The sequence below is a fragment of the Ahaetulla prasina genome, chromosome 2 (assembly GCF_028640845.1).
Source record: "Ahaetulla prasina isolate Xishuangbanna chromosome 2, ASM2864084v1, whole genome shotgun sequence".
Lineage (NCBI taxonomy): Eukaryota > Metazoa > Chordata > Lepidosauria > Squamata > Colubridae > Ahaetulla > Ahaetulla prasina.
The window spans coordinates 106,861,047-106,879,587 of record NC_080540.1 but is presented as its reverse complement, the minus strand read 5'-3'; the positions used below and the strand labels follow the sequence as shown (position 1 = coordinate 106,879,587).

General features: G+C 39.1%; 1 protein-coding gene and 1 long non-coding RNA gene across 2 annotated transcripts in view; one reads left to right on the top strand and one right to left on the bottom strand.

The window, feature by feature from the left end:
• Positions 1 to 18,541, top strand: part of LOC131193003 (uncharacterized) — an 84,354-nt gene that overhangs the window by 5,742 nt on the left and 60,071 nt on the right. The gene's annotated exons all lie outside the window — the stretch shown is intronic.
• On the bottom strand, positions 4,902 to 17,115 carry GRPEL2 (GrpE like 2, mitochondrial). The gene is made up of 4 exons (XM_058172701.1): positions 16,962 to 17,115; positions 11,591 to 11,747; positions 7,489 to 7,570; positions 4,902 to 6,852 (listed from the first exon to the last, which is right to left on the bottom strand). The coding sequence occupies exons 1-4, from the start codon at positions 17,045 to 17,047 to the stop codon at positions 6,485 to 6,487; spliced, it is 693 nt and encodes a 230-aa protein (XP_058028684.1). The 5' UTR covers positions 17,048 to 17,115; the 3' UTR covers positions 4,902 to 6,484.

The window sequence follows — 18,541 nt, the reverse complement described above, 5'->3', positions numbered from 1 at the left end:
CTGACTTCAACTGAAGTAGCTAAGTTAGATACCTGGATAATTGAGAGACTTATCTGTCTGGAATTGATTCTGCTGGCCCATAGGTTCACTCCAGGTCCCTTCCATTGAACACTGCCATCTTGTGGGACTGAGGAAGTGCATGTTCTCTGTTGCATCCTTCAACCTCCAAAACAGCATCCGCCCCAGAGATAAAAATGGAGCCTGCTCTCCTGAGGTTTTGGAAAGCTTTAAAACCCTGGCTTGGAGTTGATATTTACTATTTGTTTAATGGCCTGTGCTTCATTTTTGTGAATTTTATTATCCGCATTGATTTGCCTATTGATTAAATATCTTTAATTGTTTTTAAACTTTTTTTAGTTTCATGCATTTCTTAGAGTCCAGTAAAGTTAGGCAGCCAATAAATTTAAATCAATGACATAAATACAAGTGGCTCTTATTTAATAATTACTCATTCAGCAAGCATTCAGACTTAAAGTGGGACTGCAGTGCTGAACAAAGGGTAGTTACGATTAGCTCTCATTGTGGTCACATGATTGCCATTTGCTACCATCTTTGCTGGCTTCCTAGAAGCATAGTCAATGGGGAAGCCATAAAAGGTGGCAAATGGCAACCACATGTTGATCTTCACATATTGTTCACTTCACATAGTGATTTACTTAATGGCAAATGGAAGTACCAGAATTTCTGTTACTAAGGCAGAGCAGTTACACGACATGTAAGAGCTACGTGACATTTATGACCACATAAATTAGCGACAGAAATTCCGGTCCCAATTGCTGTCATAAAATGAGGACTACTTGTAATAAGTTGAGCTACAGCTGATTAGTACTTACGGTACACATGAGATCTTGAAGTTCATGAAGTTGCATGAAATCCCCAGACAGATGAAGCAATTCACTTCTATGTTGCTGCAAAAAACAAAACAAAAAAAACCCCAGCATAAATATGGCCATGTAGTCACCAGAATTGAGCTTGACTCAAGAGACATTACACCACTTTAAGTCTCCCATGCAAAGCCATCTCACTAGGTATACTAGGGTAAATGGGCTAGATATGCACAACACACTGAATCACAGTGTGCTGAACTAGAAATTAACCAAGCTTGTTTTATCCACATATGTGAAATGCAACCTGGTTTATAGTCTGATGTTCATGTAGATTTAACCTCTAGGTAAGTCTATTGGATGGACAAAGCCGGTAAGGAAGGGAAAAAAATTAAGCCTCCAGATCTCCCTCTGGCACCATTAGGGCTTTTGCTTTTGCCCTGGAATTGGTTTTTGAAATAAAAAATAAAAAATCAGGAACCTTATTTGTACAATTACGAATTACAAAAACTGATTTATTTGTGAGCTGTTTTATAGGATTTGTATCTTGAAAAGTGAGATATAAGTAATCTCTATAGACACGTACCTACATGTATATTTAACCATGACTGTATTTCCTTTTAAGCAAGCATTTCACAAGTGCAAAAAAAGGAGGCAGATAGAGGAAGGCATTGCATAAGAAAAGGAAACAACTACATCTTATTTATAGCAGCAACATTCACTATTATGTCATTCTCTTGTCCATCCAACTTCTATTTTTCGTCCTCCATGTATACAACTCTCACTTCTATAGAATTAAGTGGGCTGCAGTATGCTTTTATACAGTCATTTTTACTTCTTTGAAAAACATTTATTCTTCATATCAAATCATATGCCATTTAGTATCTTTCTGCCAGCATTTAAAATATTTTAGATTCATCTTCCCATCTTTAGAAACATTCAAACAAGATACACAAAATGTATCTTTGCTCTACTTTTTCACTGTTTATGTAAAACTTGTAGTTGTCTGCTCAATGACCTTGGTCTTTCATAAACTAATTTTCAATTAGATGTTTCTAATTGCATCCAACTTTGGGAAATCATTTGGGCTCTCAGCAAAGAGCACTGTGTTATCTGAATACCAAAGTACACACATATTCACTCCTGCAACCCACACACTTCAGATATCTCCACAAGCATTCCTGAATAAATGAAAGAACATCACACAATGGTGCCTTAATCTGTGTTGAGCTATTTGCTAAATGTTCTCATGCATGCTTTATTTTCATGCACACTTTCCTTCCATCATATCCCTTTCTTATCACAATCGGCAACCAACCTTTCCTTTCATATTTGCACAAAGCATTCCACAATTCAAGCCCTTTATCACTTTTTTTTCTCAATCAGCAATTATACAGTTGTTTTCTTTTTACACATACGTTCAGTTATGTTGAAAAACAGAAATCTGCCTGGCACCTCCCTATATAAAGCTTGCCCTGAATTATCTTCTAGTTAAAACTTCTTTAGCTAAAGATCAAAGGAAACCCACTTTGTATATTCCTAACAACAGAAAAGCAGTGAACAAGCGATTTCTGAAAATGATTAGAAAAGAATGTGAACCCAGTAGCCTTTTAAAGGTGTCAGCCATGATTGGAGCAACATGGCTATTTCCACCTCTCCCAAGGCTCTAAACCCACCAGAGGCCACTGTCTTGGGCATCTGTGAGCAATTTCAAGTCCTCTCCTTGTCCAAAGAGGAATTATGAAGAGCCAGTCTATTTGCTGGTCCTTCATTCCATCGTGGTCTGCTTTTTGCATAGCAGTCTTCTGTTTGCCATTTCTTCCCTAAAGTCTATTCACTCCGCTAAGGCTCCTTTCCCTCCCACTTCCAAAACAATTTATTTTTTTATCAATATCATTCTGCATTTCTCTGCCCCTCCTAATCTTAAATCATTCCTTGCCTTGGAATGGTTTTTTAATTACATTCTTTGTAACTATCATTCTCTCTACAGATAACACAGCAGCTTTCTATCATTACTTGTTTTGCACTGATCATTCTCTTAAAGTCCATCAAGCATATTTTTTTCATACCTTGCACTGCGTTTACTCTATGATCCATGGGTCTCAAACTCACAGCGCCATGTTGCCGTCACGTGACGGTTTTCCCATTCACGGAGCTGGGATGGGCGTGGCCTGCATCTGACACATCCACCAGTTTGACACCCCTGTGCACTTCTCTGGCATTCCATAACAATTCTTTTCCTTCTTTTCTAAACAACTTCTCCATGCTCATTCCCTACGTCAATGCTGCTGGAAGGCTAACAATACCCCTATAAATTAATCTTGATTTCTGATGACTCCATAAGGACTTCATTTCCTAGCAACATTAAGGAAATGAGTTGTCATCTCCTTTCAGAGCATTTGTTTAACTTCCCAATCTGGTTGACAACTGGAATTGTTTTGACCTCCCATCCAAATATTCTTGGAGTGACAATTAGGTGCAACCAGTTGCTGTTCAATGAAATAAAAATAGCATAATTAGAGGTATTGTTGTGTTCTCAGTAGATGTGTTTAGTTTTCCTATTTAGAAATCCATTCTTTTGTTCTCTCCATCTCAGGCTATGTCATTGTAAGGTTGAGAGAGAAGGTCAGAAATATATGCCGAAGTCTGGCAAATTTACATTGTATTCTGATTTATCACATCATTATGACTGACCAAAGGATTCAATTATTGCATTTCTTAACTTTGTTGTTTCTTTTGTTGTAGAGAAACTGGTATACTAGGTATGTTCGTTAGTAGATAACTCTCCTGGGATGGCTTTGCTCCATACTCCTCTGGGCTGAGATGAAACCAACATATGGTATGCACAATCACGACCTTCAGTGTTTGTTCTGTCAGCCATCTTGCACATGAAGCAGACTTTCATTCACCTTCACCCAAATAACAAAGCAACCCCAAATGTACTTCCTATTACACGATACTGGTTTTGTTCAGTCCCGAAGTCATGCTTTGGCCAACTTCATCCTATAAAACACCCTATCCTTCTAAAGGCACCCCACACCCATCACAATACCATCTTGCATAAAGGCCATAGGGCATTTTCCTCTCTTTGGAGCTAAGGATCTTCAGATAAACAGTCTAAAAGGGCTGTTACCAAGCTTCACCTTGGAAACCTCTGTACCAGGAAGATGACCTTAAGTGAAAAGGCAAGAACCATCACATAAGCCAGTGGTCTGCAACCTTAAACACTCAAAGAGCCATCTGGACCCATTTCCCACAGAAAAGAAAAAAACGGGAGCTACAAAACCCTTCCCACGCCTGACTATTTCTTGAGCGGTCACAAAACTAGTATATGTAGTTGAATTAAATGTTCTGTTTTCTTCTGAAACTTTTCTTTTCTTGGATTTATCCATGGTTGGCCTACTGGGGGTTGAAAAGCTCAATAAATTACATGCCAGTGGGTGTTGAACATTGGCAGTTGTGACACATATTTTGAGTGACGGAGCCGTAGCAGAGGGGTGAAAGAGCCACATGTGGCTCCAGAGCCACAGGTTGCTGACCCCTGACATAAGCAAATGGAGGCTGAAGCATTCTCAAGTCCTGGGAAGGAGGAAAACATTCAGAAGGCAGGCTCCTCCCTGATTTGCTGGTATAAGAGAGAGGAGAGGTAACGCAAAATCAGGATCGCAGAATTCTGTTGCTGTATCTTAACTTATCTTAATGATGTAAGTTGGTTTCTTGATCTAATGTACATCATTACAACTTGCCCCTAGTTTCACCTATCAGTCAGCTGATTTTTTTTCATATCTGTTTGCTGTTCAAGAGTGATTCTCTAGGAAAATAGCAAGGACTCTGTTTTATCAACAGATATAAGCAGCACAGATTCAATAGCACACTTCATTACAGCCTCCATCTCAACTATGTTTTGCTGCACAATATCGGCTTATTCTGAGTTGAATAGCTCCATAAAGCCAGTTCCCATTTGTATCAAAGCTCACATGCTCAGGTTTGTTCCTGAATTAAATTTACTCAGTAATTCTGTAACCGTTTTATTTTTATTTTTTTAAAAAAAGACTAAATTAAACATAAAACAGATGACATCTAATCATTTCTAAATTAATATTTCTCTCTGTTAACATATGCATAGTCATTATCCCAAAGTTGAAAACCTCTGCAAAAAGGCCAATATCATTCATCATTTCCACCACTGGTGATAATATGTCAGGCTATGCTGGAAAATGGCAGCAGATTATTTGCAGAATTGTTAACAGTCCATGAATCATTCATATATTGCTGTTCACTAATTCATCTAGTCCAGTCATTGTTAGATAATACAGTTCAATACATAGTCCCAAGGGAAGATCCTTCACAACAAGGATCTTGTTGCAAGAGACTCGACAACCTGAAGTATTAGGAACTGACCTGTTCCATGAAAGACATGTGTTTTATACTAAGTATAAAGTATACTTTTATACTAAGTATTGATTTTTCCCAGTTTAAAATGCTACATTTAGAGGACCTTTTATTGAATTAAGCCAATTCATGAAATGTGGAAAATCGTGATCCCGAATTTGTGGGTTTGGTGGGATAGCTAGATCATAATGTGGAAGACCAAAATCAATTTAAGAGGAAAACAACTTCATAAATTATTCGGCTGGGTATAATATTACTCAGTACCCCAGAGATATTCATCTTCAAAATACTTCACCATTTTAAATTAGCCAAACCATTCTTGTAAGATAAGATGAGTATCGTATCTCTACTTGAAAGCAGCTTCTTGAAAAGTTCAAGAAAACAAAGATTATATTTATGCATCCGTTTTCAGAAGTAATTTAGGACCAAGAATGTTCTTTTACTGGCCAAAGCACTCAGGGAAATTTCGAGATGCAAAGCCAAATCTAGGAAACATCCAAGAAGAAAAGTGTTGAAGCTTGAAGACTTGGCACATGCATTCTTGGGTTAAAAATGCCCAAGAACGGTTGAAATTGGGTTCAGAAGAAAGGCAATCTTAGACTTAAGTGGTTAAGTGGTACCTAGAATCTTCTCCAAAAGATGTACTTGGTCGATTGTAAAAGAACCACAGATCTACCGTTGTCCACATATTTAAAGTTTTTTTTTAAAAAAAAAATCTTGTATTGCTTAAGGAGAATGTCTTAAATAACACATGGATAAAAAAATAAATGGAAAAAAACCCCAGATTGAAATAGGAATGACTCTGGGTTACTGTAAATAAAGCTCAGATGAAATGTATATCACAGATTATAAAAAAGGAAAATGGGAACAATAGTGTGATTAACAAGCAAATTAAAAATAAATCTTGGAGGAAAGTCTTTTTTCAGAGAACAGGATCCAGTTTTAGTCACCCTTGAACAGACCTATTGAAATCAATCGGATTTTACTGACTTTTCAATAGGTCTGTGCATTGTTGGAATGAATCCTACATTCCTTTTAATGCAGGCTTAAAATTAATGATCAGAAAAGAGGACACCACAATTGTGAAACAACCAAAAAAATATCTTTACATAACAGGAAAAACTAACATTGAATAATAACATCTTGAAAAGGAAGGCCAAATGATCATGCCAATCCTGAGAGACCAGCAAATCATACCGGTGTGGCTTAATAAATAAAGCAGCAATGATGATGTGGACAAAAGAAATAAGTTCATAGGATCCTAATTACTAAGATGCAGGTTCATCACTTTCTTGAGATTCTACTGCCACCCCTACATGTGCATGTCTGATGGTGCGGCCATGAAGTTTGTAACCATCCACAGTCACTAAAGCCACAGTACCCGGTTGCATATCTTCTGCTGGCACATGACACACGATTTCATGGTCATAGGGGTCGTATCTGCCACCAATGGGGTTCATTTTTTGCAGACCGTGCTTAGTAAAGATGCGTTGTAGTTTGACTTCTATAAGAGTCAGGCCTTCGCAGATCTTATTGAGGTGCAGAGTTGGGTCATCATCATCTTCTACAACAATCTCCAAAGTGGTGTTCAGGATATCTGCTACTTCTACCAGATCTCTACAGAAACTCTGGATGCCTGCAGACACAAAGATAGGCAAAAAATCAGGATGACAATAGTTCAGGAGGATAAAAATATTTTGGGATCTTGGATTATCTAAAGTAGAAGGACTTCATGGGCCTCAGAGAACAAAGTATTTACACCGAACTGTGGGATTCAGATATTACATATGTTTACATCATCAGAATATATTTCTTTTAACCTGTAAAAAACTGTTCAGTCATAGCAACTATCTTCTTTTGAGGTTTCACTCTATTGTCATCTTCAGGTCACTAATGAGTTAACCCAATTAATTTATACTTCATTTTATTTAGTAATATGGAGTAATAAAATTGTGCCTCATAGGCCATTACTGATTTTTGATCCCCAAATGATCACTTGACATTGTAAATTGTTGTGTAGTAAATATTATGAATCACCTTAACTTTAAGGATGGATTATCTGAACTAGTGGTATCTTTTTTCAGGCTCATGCAGAACCTAAAATATTGCCGGACTCCTTCAGTGAAGAGAAGAGATGCTGGACTCATATGAGGTCCAAAGCATTTCTTAGGAATCATTTTCAATGTGCATAGTCATAAAGAAATACTGCTGGAGATGTACAGGTAGCACTGCAACAAACTCTGGCACAACACTGGCCTGTTTGTTTACTTACCAAAAATCTTAGCATCCTCAACAAATTTTTGTGTTCTACGTCTGACATTTTCAGAATCCATCAGGGCTCTTTGGTATTGTTCCTACATGCAGAGAAGAAGCAGAATCAGGTTAAAGAATTCTAACCCAAGTAACAGAGGATTAGTGGATTTCAATATTGCTGCATATATTTAATGTATCTTGGTGAGACAACTTACTCATAGGCAATAGAGTTGTTATTTACTGAAAAGAAATAGACTGATGTAGAAGCCACATTAATAAATATTATTTCGATATCGATTTCCACTTCTCCAGGTAGGATTGACAGCTTAACACCCAGATAGGGAACCCATGGCCCTGAATTAAACAGGCTCTTCCTGAGGAGAGATGCTTATTTCAGCATATAACAAAAGAATATATTCCCCACAACCCTTCTTTCTCTAGATTTCCTTCCACAACTGTTCCTTCTCCAGGCTTTAATTCTTTTTAAAACTGTAGGTCGGAAATATCGTAGCTAAAAATAGAGCAAACACCTTTAAAGAAAGGCTACAATCTGCAGGAAGCTGAAATAAATCCAGAGAAGTGAGAAGGGAACTTTAGCTTCAAGCATTAGCTTCTCTTAGAAAACAAGCGACAAGCTCAGCTAGAAATTCTGCATAAGATGAATTATTTTGATTGGGTATATTTCTTAATATAATTTATTTTCTCTGGTGTTTTTTCTTTGCACAAGTTCAGTAATTCTGTGTTGTTTGCAATTTGGACCCTTCTTGTAGCAGTTAGCTCTAAATAGGAGAACAGCATTACCTTTGCTATCAAGTTCTTCCTAAGTTGCCATCTGAATTCCTTCCTTCCTTCCTTCCTTCCTTCCTTCCTTCCTTCCTTCCTTCCTTCCTTCCTTCCTTCCTTCCTTCCTTCCTTCCTTCCTTCCTTCTTTTCCTTTCTTCCTTGGCTCTGGGCAATTTGCCATTCATTTGCCATTGAATGCTTCCTTCTGACTATCTAAAGGATTTTTCCTTCCCTTTTTTCTGTTTTTCTTTCACAACAATTTTTGTTTATCACTTTTGTTTAGAACAGGGGTGTCAAACTCACGGCCCGCAGGCCGGATGCGTCATGCGCTAGTCACACCTATGCCCGGTTTAGTGAAGTGGAAAAGTCACGATACACCACATGACGATGCAAGTTTGACACACCTAACTTAGAAGATCTCCTAAACCAAAGGACAGAGAAGGAAGAGGTCATTTGAGCCCCATATCTCAATACTCTAGAGGCAGGAAGTGGGGATACAGAAATTATTTCATTTTTTTCTCCTTTAAATTTGCCAGAAAATAATACAAGGTGTGGGGTCACTATCTTTTTTCCAGGTGTGGGGATGGAGGTGGAGATGGCCCTAGATGAAGCACTCCCTGGAAGATAGGTAGTGGCAGCAAGAACCACCTACCATGATATTGAAGTCAAATTGGACTGCAGCGTGTAGAACTGAAGGAGGTTTGGAAGAGGTGGTTAAAACTTCCTATTTTTTATCTATCCAATGGGCACAGCCTTACCATCATAATCATAAACAAGAAATAGGTAAAAGGACCATTTCAGAGACCCCTTTACTGGACCTTGAAGTCAAATAAATTAAATTTCTAAATTTTAATATTTAATGCAATAAAAAATAATAGATATAAACTACATAAACCTAAGTTTTTTGGGATCCTCAATCATTTTTAAGAATGTAAATGTTTCCTGAGAACAAAATGTCTGAGAACCACTAACATAGATCAATATGCAACTGTTATGCAATACAACAGCAATAAGAAAATGGGGAAAATGAGAAAGTAGGGCTATTACATAAATTGTTTCTTATAACTGTGATAAAATGTGTGCAAGAAGAAATTATTTTCCAAGGTAATAGACGGCAAAGTTATTTAAAAGCTATTTTAGTAACCTCAGCAAATAGCATGGGTGGATGATCTAGAAAGCTAAGCAGAGTTGAGAACTCTACTTGTGACAATGAGCAATGAGCAAGAAAAAGGATGAGGATAGAGAGAGTGTGAAAAATAGTTAAAATAAAATAATAATCCTAAAAGGCAGCTATGGGAGACCACTTCTTCATCATGCCAAGAAACTTGCTTGCATGTATCCTGTAAACATCCAGGAGTCAAGTTAGACTTAAAGGAAACTTTAAATTCTGCAATGACTTCCACAGAGTATCATTCAATTCTTTCCGCTATAACAAAATTGTTAAGACACATGGAGATGGAAGAATAATGTGTAAACTGTTAGTGAAAGACTGGTAGCTTGTATCCCAACCCTTCTTGGTTTCCTAATCCTCTTCTATTCCACATAGGGTGGGATTGTCAGTTTCATCTTCCAGTGACCAAAGAGATAATCAGAGAATACTCAACTACTATTCTTGCTCACTAGAGACATAGTTAATGGGAAAAGGACATATTACAGCCGTATTCCCAGTAACAATTGATAGCATCAAATAAGTTGAATTTATTTATTATTTTATGATGTCTTGTAATATTCCACTAGTTCCACCTGGATAGCTGTCTCTTATAGAATTGCTATGAAGGAAGGAAGGCTGTCTCTTGCTAGCTGTATAAGCCACAGCAATGTGTTTTCCAACTTGAATGCCAAATGTAGAATGAGAAATTTTGTAGGAGACAAAAGTGTTAGTATTTTTGTTCTCCAAAAATAGATTCTTAAGAGCCCTGCACCTATTTAGTCTGAGCCAAGTTTGTTTGATAGGCTTGGCTGGATTTGGACTGATGTTGAGAAGCACAATCTCTAGTGCATAATGGAATCTGGGGACTGATCTTCAATCTGTAGGAAATCCAATACTTCAAGAACTTTTGTTCACATGTCACAAGTTTCTATTTTGTGTATTCTTGGATCAGGTTATCTGGTGACCAAGATGGTTTTACCACAAATATGGAAGGTCCATATTCAGCAACTGATCTTATTTAGCTTCTAGGCACAAGGTTGGAGCTCCTCTGGACCAGTAGCTTGTTAGAATCAACTGTGCTTTGGGTAACTTCCTTTGCACATCATCTTGTATAGCAAAATGAAAGAAAGCAGGAATACAAAGTGTAGTCGTTTCGGTCATGATGCCACAGAGTGCGTTAGTACTCTCTGCTGCCTTGTTGGGCTATAAGACCAACCCTTGCCAATACAACGGGTTCTGTTGCCATAAATCTGGCTGCAACTATAGAGAATCTTAAGAGATATCTGTCATCAGGTGGGGAAACACAGAGATTACCTTGAAGAAACCTATTCAAAGCCAGAGTGTTTTAAGAAGAGACTCAAACTGACTCCTCCCTAACTCCATCTCGTATCAGAGGAAAAACCAGTCAGACTTGCAAGTTTCTGTTATAATGGCTTGTATCTCAATAAAGTAAAGTTCTAACCGTTTTGTGAGTCTGTTTTTTGATCTAGTCAACCTTAAGGGGCTATCACATCATTAGGTTCTTCTGGTGCATCCAGTATATTACACTTACATATCTATGATAACATCAAATATTCATGTAACTGAAGCTTGGTCAGGGATGGAAGAGATAGCTGCTGCCCATGGTCTATGGTCATTAGGGCCAATAAAACTCTTTCCTTCTTTTTTCAGTATAATTATTTCAGACATTTAAGACTGCTATCATCTAATCAAGATTCCCCTATGCAGAAGATACAAATTGTTAACTACTCTCCCTTCTTGCATCTCTTAGTATCCTTCATCTCTCCCACTGGCACCCTGGTGGAGTAAAACAGATATCAAGTGGATTCATTAACACTGTGGCATGAGAAGCCAGATGTAGCCAAATTGCTCTTTGGCTACTTTATTTGGCACAATGTATTTCTAAATCATCTTCAGTTTCAGTTGCAATTTAATAGATTAAGCTTTAGTCAATGACAAATACTCTATATCAGGGGTGTCCAAACTTGGCAACTTTAAGACTTGTGGACTTCAACTCCCAGAAGGAATTCTGGAAGTTGAAGTCCACAAGTCTTAAAGTTGCCAAGTTTGGAAACCCCTGTCCTATATGGTCTCATAGATTTTTAAAAAAATACTTTAAGAAAATGCACAGAAATTTAGATGTGTGGATCCCTTATTCTGGATGTCAAAACTAAAAAAAGCTACTCACTGTTAAGACACGGAGTTGTTCTTCTAGCTTGATGGTCTTGTGTTCTAAATTTTCTCCCCTCAAGATCTGTTTAGGTTCATTCTGAGGATCTTCTGGGCCACAATCATCCCCTGTGCTCTTTTGTTGTGCAGCAGTGCTGAAGGCGAAGAGCAAACCTCTAAAACAACAAAGACAAAAAATGTAGAGAAGTATACATTTTCAAAAAGAAAAATACATTTCAAATTTATTTTAAAAATAAAGATTCACTTATTAACTGGGGTAGCTAGAAAGCTTTTGGTTTCTATCAAGGAATTTATTCATAGCATTGTACTACAAATTAAGGATATTTTTGTTCACTTTTTTGCCAAACTAAAAAGGACTTATTCATAGAATTGAGACTGAAAAATGAATAGCTAGGAAGTTTCTATTTAGTTTGGAAACTTAATTCAGATGTTGCTGATTTACAGATTGGATGATTATCATGGGCATAGGACATTATCTACTATGATAGTTTTTTTTCCCGTCTGGTGGCTCAGCAGACTAAGTCTGTCTGTTATTAACACAGCTGCTTGCAATTACTGCAAGTTCAAGTCCCACCAGGCCCAAGGTTGACTCAGCCTTCCATCCTTTATAAGGTAGGTAAAATGAGGACCCAGATTGTTGGGGGGAGCAATAAAAGTTGACTTTGTATATAATATACAAATGGATGAAGACTATTGCTTAACATTGTGTAAACTGCCCTGAGTCCTACCTGAGGTTATAGTTTAGTATTGGGGTGTCCACTGGACAGCTAGTAATGCAAACCCACAAAATCATAAACTTTAACAATATATGTAGTTATATGCAGCCCAAGACAATTCATCTTCACTCAATGAGGCCCAGGCAAGTCAAAAGGTTGGACATGCCTCTGCTTGGTAGATGGTGGTTTCGTGCCATAAAATCACAATATTTGAATATCAGAAGGGAACCATCAAGTTGATTATATCTGGACTTGGGAATTTAAGCAGGTTTGAGTTTGGTTAGTAACTAGACCATCAGGGAATATTTTGCCTTTTAATTCTTTTCTGCTTTTTCCAGAAGGCAAATTTTAATCTGCAATTAGAGTTTTTGTAAATTGACAGTGATTAAATCAACTAAATTTGAACTCTTACCTGCCAAATTAATAGCAGGTAACTAGGATTCCCGATCCCTTGAATTATCTCCATTCTTAGAACAAAGGCCCCCTTCAGCTGTTTCACTTGAAGGCAGAAAGGCTGGAGAAGGACGGGTTGCAGGAAGCCACATTTCTTCTCCACAGGTTCAGGCAAACACCTGAATGAGGCTTAGATTTTAGTGAGGCAGCCACTTGGAGGACACAAGCTTAAAATAAGTTCACAAACATGCAGAACAGCTCATAAATCTCCTCTCTAAAACAAGCTGTCCTTTAAATGTTTACGTTTTCTCGTTGGTTGTTTATATCTGAACATAACTGCACATGCTGTTTATTGCTTGACAGTGAGTTTGAATGAGCCTTTGCCAAAAACTTAAAGCAAATCACTGTCTAGACATGCACTCTCTTTTACCAGCTCAGTAAAATCTGCAGCGCAACTCATACCACTTCCTGCTATTTCAAGTTATCAATCTTCTTTGGTCTTTAGCGCCAGATCCTAAAAATACTTTATAAGAGAGCTGTCCTTTGTCTTTACCTTGTCATATGCTTCAGGACCTAGAAAAACCTGTCTAAATGGTGAAATATTCAAATTGCACTACTTATCTATGGCCTTGGGTGTGAACCATAGTTACAAGAAAAGAAGGAAGAAAGGTAAGGGACTTGCCTCAATGACAACAGCTGGAGTAAGATCACTTTTTTCAACAGAGTCTGAGGAATTATTTTGTCAGAGTAACAAGTCAAGATATTCCAAAACACTAAACCACAGTGAGCACTCTTGTGTTTTTAATTACTATAGCACTTCCAATTCTAGAACAGATTCCTGTACAGTACTGTGCTCTGTGTGAAGCTATCTTTGAAAATACAAAAAATTCCATTGATTTAATACAGCTGTTAGTTCTGTCTGGATGCTTCTAAGTATTAGCAACCCATTTAATTTAGGGTTCAATAAAAGATGGTGAATTTTTGATCTTCTGAATTTTAAAAACCCAAGTTTAAAATCTCAACAGTCAATTCCTTCTGTATGAGCCTGTCCAAGAATCTTCTTTGGTTCTAGAAGGCCTGCTTTAGGCATTCTGCCATCAGACATACAGTAGGGAAGAAAACTTTTTAATTTGATCAATAGTCATCTCCAAGAGATAGTATGCTTGATATTCTGGGGTGAACATCAGTGGTGGGTTGCTACCGATTCACACCAGATCGGGTGAACCGGTGGCAGGGGCAGGAGGCTCCACCCCCCCACCCCCAGACGTGCATGCGCAGAAGCATCACACGTGAGCGAACCAGTAGCGGTGGGATTTGGAAACCACCCCCCCCCATGAACATCCTCAGAGTAAAGTTGAAGTGGAACAACACACCCTCAGAATAGTGTTGAAATCTAATTTACTAGGGAATGCGTATGTCTTTTGTAACATAGATGTTTGTACAGTTGACATAAGTCTATCACATGCTGGGTGTTTGCTGATCCTTTACTAAGTTCAAAAAGGAAGTTCAATGTTTAACTTTAGAATTTGCTGTGAAATCGTTTACTTACATATAGGATAAAAAGTTTGCTTTTTTGCTACTTTGATTTATTCATCTGAGGGTCCGTTACACACAGGACAGAACATTTGTGAAGTTTTTGTTTCTTAAATATGTATAGCCACCTATCTCACAAACCACAACTGTGCAGCATACAACAATCAAACAACACCACATATAAAAACAAGAAATATAAAAATATAAAATCCATATTAAAAAGTATCATAAAAACAAATAAAAAAACACTACTCAAAGGATAACAACAGTCTCTTAGCAATGGAGTTACCTAAATATAGCTCCAGGTCCTGAAAGCTCCAGGACTGGTGACATAACCTGTTCTTGAGGGACTTCTGGAATGTCAAAAGGGAATGGACCTAATCTAATTTTGGGGGAGAGGAATATTCCATAAGGCAAGAATCATGGCAGAGAAGGCACCTATACATATACTATGTGTGTATATACAATACATGGGATTTTCCCCACTTGTAATTAACAATGACACAAACATGTTCCTACATCTTTTTTTGCTGCCATGGATCCATGATCTTGCCTTTATCTAGTCCTTGGCCCATGAGCTAGACAGGCCTTATTCATCCATAGAAGCATGCTCATCTTATTTTGGCGTCATTTAAAGACATTAAAATGTTTAAAATCTGCTAAATTTTATGTTTGGAGGGAACTCTGGTGAGATAGAATAGAGGCAGGAAAAGGATCCGCAAATTTCATGCCAATATAATACTGTTGTAGCTAATTGGATGCACTATAACTCAGCACTCAACAAAATCCCCTAAAAGTTGTTTCCCCATTTATAAATTATGGTCTACATTAATATGCATAGCTTGCTTACCAATAAGTATTTGGTATTGCAGAACAGTGGACTTGCTGGAAAATATATAGTGCCTGAACCTACCTGAACAACTAAACAACTATTCCAAAGTATTAAGCCCAACTATTTTTAAAAATCATGTTGATCAGCAGTATTTTAAAGGTTTTCATTGTGGGTTTCAAAAGTGTTTCAGAGAGCTCTATTTTCAGCCTGAGTCCTGACATTCTAACCCCACCTCCTGAAAGTTTTGTCCATGTTATCTAAAGATTAAATCATGGCAACTAGACCAAACTTTGTTAATCTGTTTTGATGCTCATCCAAGCAACTTCATTAGTCAAAGCAAAATTAGTTAGGCAGAGAGATCCAGTTGCCATGATTCAACCTTTAGATACCTTTGGCCTGGATGATTGAGTCTTCATTGACATTTTGCCCAAGTTATTCTAATGTTAGTACTAATATTATGAAATCAAGTGTTATTTTAAATATCTCTTAATTTTAATTTTCAAGTATACAATTAAAGATACACAGACTGGAATAGCAATAAAAGGGGTTCTATGAAGGGTGTCATAATGGCTACCCTAATCAGCATATTCAGAGCATATTCATATGCACAAATGAGTGCAAACATCACTCATTTGGAGATCAATGTTACCTTTGTATCCACAAAGATAAAAGCTTAGTCTTTTACAAGCTATACCTTAATAAAACAGGTTTCAACCCATGTATTATAGTTTAATATTGTGTTTGGTTTGCAAGTTGCTCAGAAAACTTGGAAGCAGCTGTACAACTCTTATTACCGTACAGAAATGAGGACCTGTGGCAGAGAAACTCAGCCTGGTCTTCTCATTGAAAATCTCCTCCCGCCCCCCCCCCCCCTCAATCTCTTCTGCAGGGATTTCTCCTGATTTCAAGGCAGCCTCAGTGTGAAGGAGGTAAAGTTGAAAATTGGTGTGCGTGTATGTAAAATATTAGCTCATTTAAAAGTGGGTAGATAGAAACAAGCCTGTGGGGAGAGAAAAGTTAAGAGAAAGAAAGGTGAAAAGACCAAGGGGGGGTGGTGTTGGAAAGTGATGTCAGATATGTTCCCTTCTGGCTCGTATACTGCAGGGAGTTATCCGAAACCAATGTGGTCCCCATGCTTCCTTCCCTACCCAGCCCTGAGCAAAAATGGCTCTTTCACCCGATTGGAAAGAAGGACGGGACACGGCCTTTCTCTTTCATCTTCGCATCCATCTCAAGAAAGGCCGTCTTAGGGGCTCCAGCATTTCACCGCGGCCCAAATCACATTTATTTATTTATGAAGTGAGGTGGGGGCGTCCTGGTTCCCGGGTATGTATGTATGTATGTGTGTGTGTGTGTGTGTGTGTTGTGTGTGTCCGTTCCCGAGAATTTGGGCTATATATTTCCTTTCTCTGCGGTGGAAACTCACAAGCGAGCCCAAATTCTCGGGAAGGTGCCGCTTGGCAAAAGATGCACCCGGGAGCCAGGACGACCCCACCCCCCACCCGCCCATCCTCTTAGTTGCCCATTCCCGAGCACGGGCGAGGCAACCACAGCGAGGGAATCTGGGAGGCAGGAGGAGGAGGGGGAGGCAGGAGGCAGCCGTGGCGCCTCGCCTCGTGCTTCTTCGAGAGCCGCAAGGGGCATCCAAGGGGGAACGATTTTAAATCGAAACATCCTCTTCCCCAGGGAAGACCCTCTCTGCAAATAGGGACCACGCAAATAGAGCTGCACGCCGCCGCCCCGTCCAAGCTCGACAGGGGACCACACGTTTGAGATAAGCCGCCGGCAAGAAAAAGCGACTAAGCCCGTCTGTCCCGGCTCAAGAGCCCGCGGCGACGGAGGATAACCAGCCTCAAAGCCCAGGGACGATGAATAAAAGAGTGAGCGGGCCGTACCTGTTGGAGTGGAACCGAGGGTAATTCAAGTGGAGCAAAGGGCTCAAGCAACTCCGCGCCGCTCGCACAGACCTGCTCGCTGCCATACCGTCACCGTCGCCTCCGCACGACTGAGCGAAACGGACCCGCGGCTTCCCAGACGCCCCCGGGACAAAAAAAAAAAAACAGTCGACCGACTACAACAACCGGCGACCACTGCGCCCTTGATTTAAAGCCCGGACTGCCACTCCCATCAGGCCTCGCGCTATATTAGAATGCTCTGCCCTTAAGGGCGGGAACTTCGTGGGACGGAGGGAATTTATTAGGCCGAAGGAGTAGATTAGATGTAAGGTGTTAGCAGGCTGAAATCCTGCTGACTGTGTTTTATCTTCCAGCCCAGGAGTCTGCAAACTTGGCTCTTTTAAGACTTGTGGACTTCAAAGCTGGCTGAGGAACCCTGGGAGTTGAAGTCCACAAGTCTTAAAAGAGCCAAGTTTGCAGACCCTTATTCCAGCCAAATAAGAAGAATATTCCACTGGCGTCTTCCAGCTGAATCGGTTGTAATACTTCCCTGGTTCCGCCATCGTTGTAGCTAATTGTGAATTGAGAGACTCTCCTTATTCTGCGAACCCTTTCGGCTCCCTTCGTTTTTCAAACATCCTAAAATTGTTTCTTTATACGTTGTCGAAGAAATTATCATTGTAGGGCACACTTTCTAGCTAGGAGGAAGAGATTGACTCGTGGTCATAAGACTCAGGGAGCTGACTCAACTACCTGGGTTTCAGCAAGTTCCGCTGTGTGCATCTGTTTTTTCTCAGCTGTGTCCTCCCTGACTTATGATTAGTATCTGAAGTGCAAAAATGTCGACGATCTTTGAGTGGCAATTACCTTTTTCTGTGTCTGATGCCGTTTGGAGGTATTGCAGCCCCGATACAATAGGCTTATCTTAACCTACAGTAGGGGCTACTGTATTGTAATGATTGATCCATTAGATCCAACTTCATTGTGATTTCAGATCTCACTGGGTGACCATATGTAAACTAATGTAAGGTGTTAGCAGGCTGAAATCCTGCTGACTGTGTTTTATCTTCCAGCCCAGGAGTCTGCAAACTTGGCTCTTTTAAGACTTGTGGACTTCAACTCCCAGAGTTCCTCAGCCAGCTTTGAAGTCCACAAGTCTTAAAAGAGCCAAGTTTGCAGACTCCTGGGCTGGAAGATAAAACACAGTCAGCAGGATTTCAGCCTGCTAACACCTTACATCTAATCTAGTTCTGTAGTAAGTTTGGGCCATTTTAAAAATATCAATTTTCCTTTCTCCAATTTTAGGCCCTTAGGAACTTTATTGTAGTGTAGGAATATAGCACCCACCCCCCTCCTAGAAGAATGAAATATTTTAGAAAATATTTAAAAAGGCAGAATATATTTCCCTGGATGAGAAATGGAGAAACATGTTTTAAAGACAAAGCAGCCCCCTGCAACTTTCTGACTCCCCCCACCTTTGTCAATGGGCCATTAAAGCCTCAGCCAAGCTCACTCATTTCTCCCCACCTTTGTCAATGGGCCATCATCATCTGCAACATAATAGGACCCATCTAGCAACA

Coding starts and splice junctions, on each gene's coding strand:
- GRPEL2 (XM_058172701.1), bottom strand. CDS start 17,047: ATGGCAGCGAGCAGGTCTGTGCGAGCGGCGCGGAGTTGCTTGAGCCCT. Junction 11,748..16,961: donor CCTCGGTTCCACTCCAACAG/GTACGGCCCGCT, acceptor TTGTTGTTTTAG/AGGTTTGCTCTTCGCCTTCA. Junction 6,853..7,488: donor TGAGGATGCTAAGATTTTTG/GTAAGTAAACAA, acceptor TTGTGTCTGCAG/GCATCCAGAGTTTCTGTAGA.